Raw genomic sequence first — 2256 nt, forward strand, 5'->3', positions numbered from 1 at the left:
TTAGAATTTGGTGACACTTACATGAGTTTGGAATTTTGTTGTGTAATTTCCTTCCCCCAACACACACACACACACAACCAGTCATCCACTATCGCTAGGAACTGGGCTTGGATAAGATCTTTCCCAAGCTGGGAGAATTGGCAGGTCAGAGAGGGACTTTCCAGACAAATCCCGCCTGGGAAAACTTTGCTATCCTGCCGCAATGAAAGTCTCCAAAGGCGCTAGTTATTAGAGCTCGGCCCTCCCTCTTTCTTTAAGAGACCAAGGCCTGCAGATTCGAACCTGCCAGACTCTTAACTGGAAGAAATTGGGCGAGGGAGATCTGCCATTCAATCTGCCACTGAATAACAGTTGGAACCAGGATTTATCCCGGAAATAGGATGTTAGCCGATGGGGTGGCTGTCACTACCAGCCGCACCAAGTACAATGATAAGAATGAGGCCAACACAGAGGGGTGGATGGTTCTTTCCAGGGAAATGGCTGGCCCCTCCCTTGATTTGAGCCAAACTGAAATAGCTTTCTCGTCCCGCGTCCCCAAACCCCAACCCCTTTCGGATTCTTCCCACCCGGCCGACGCCCAGGAGCTCCCTGGGCATCTCCTGGCCCTCGCCGGGGTCCGCGGCACTGCGCCCCTACCAGGTTCACCGGGTGCACGTAGCCGTTCTCGTAGCGGTCCTCCTGCAACAGCTGCCGCAGGTGCGCGATGTAACTGGAAGCCAGTCGGAGAGTATCCAGCTTGGAGAGTTTCGTGTCGGGGGGCACCCAGGGCAGGCTGGTCTTGAGCCTGGAGAAAGCTTTGCTCAGCACGCGCATCCGGGCGCGCTCGCGGGCGTTGGCCGCGTTCCGCTGGGACTGCTTGCTCTCCGCCGCCGAGCCCTTGGGCGGGAGGGGCTTCTTGCCTCCACTGCCCGCGCCGCCACCTGCGCCGACGCCCCCAGCGGCGCGCGGCCGCTTCCTCTTGCAGCCTCGGGCGCCGCCGGCTGCGCCCACAGCGCACCGATCGTCTTCGCCGTCGGGGTCCTCCTCTTCCGCAGAGGAGTTGTCACTGGGCGAGACATAGCTGCGCTCCGTGCCGCGGAGAGGCGGCCTCTTGGAGGCGGGGACCGCGTACTCCCGGTGCAGCCCCCGCAGCTCCATCTCCTCTGGGTCGCTCACCGAACCCGTGGACATCTCGTGGCTCTCCGCGCCCACGCGTGTCCACTTTCCTCCGCCCTAGCCAGCCTCGCCGTCTCCGCCTTCCGCTCCTTGGCGGAGGCGGAGGGAAAGGGGAGCACCGAGGAGGACCGCAGACCAGAGCCGAGAGGCGCGGAGGCCGGAATTCGAGGTGGGCGGTGAAAGCGAGCACACCCCGCCACCGACCCCGCCGAGCGCGGCCCAGAAGTTGGCGCCCAAGCCCCAGCTCTGCGCGCACAACCCAGAGCTGCGCCTTCTGACCAGACTATTTATCTGTAGTCCTTGGAACAAACCACCCTGGGCAAAGAAGAGGGGGTTAGAAAGGGGGACAGAGGTGGGGCAGGGGCGTGGAAAGGGTGGGGACCTCTTTTCTGCCTGCAGAGGAGTGGTTGGTGGGGGCAGGGGCCCAGGACGCCTAGGCAAAGCTGAGATTTGGCCACTGAGGCCCAATCGACCTTCAGGATGTCAGTTCGGGATAAGTATGGATCTGAGAGGGAGAGAGCTAAGAGCTCGTTCTCACCCACCCTGCTTTCTTTCACCCCCACTCCATTCCCTAAATCTCCCAACCCTACTCATCTTAGAGGTGGTGAAGATTGCCCGACTCCTAGAGACACCAGGATTCCAACTTCTGCTTCTCTCCCAGTCTTCTTCGAAGAACTCAGTTCAAGTTCATCACTCATCATGTGTGATCAGCATCCAGGGCTTGCCCGAGGAAAGAGAAAAAGTGAAACAAGCAAACGTTCCAGAATGCACAATAGACACCTCTCATTCTCCTTCTTCTTTTCCTTTAAGGTAGTGTTATGATTTACGAAACACTTCTATCTGCAATACTTTGTTTCACCGTCAAATACAATCTGTAATTTAAATGTTATTGTTTATACCTTGCAGAACTTGAAGCTGAATTTGTAGATAGATATTAAGTAAAAGACCCAAACTCACCAGGCTGGTAAGTAGAAAGGAGATTCAAAATCCGCGTTTAGAAATCCTGGCCCATAGGTATTCTAGTCTGCTGTACGCCTCCTGGCCACACTCCGCAGGATGTTGTATCTGGTGTTTTCCAGTATGTAGAGTTCATGGTTTTGT

The 2256-nt window shown here is 56.7% G+C and overlaps 1 protein-coding gene across 1 annotated transcript in view; it reads right to left on the bottom strand.

Moving 5' to 3' along the window:
* MSC (musculin) overlaps window positions 1-1170 on the bottom strand; it is a 1517-nt gene extending 347 nt beyond the window's left edge. The window contains exon 1 of the mRNA XM_003800034.3: window positions 637-1170. Within this exon, the coding sequence (XP_003800082.2) occupies window positions 637-1170 (534 nt within the window). The remainder of the gene's footprint in view (window positions 1-636) is intronic.
* Window positions 1171-2256: the final 1086 nt, after the last annotated feature.

This window comes from Otolemur garnettii, unplaced genomic scaffold (assembly GCF_000181295.1).
Source record: "Otolemur garnettii isolate 467f Iridium unplaced genomic scaffold, OtoGar3 scaffold00163, whole genome shotgun sequence".
NCBI lineage: Eukaryota > Metazoa > Chordata > Mammalia > Primates > Galagidae > Otolemur > Otolemur garnettii.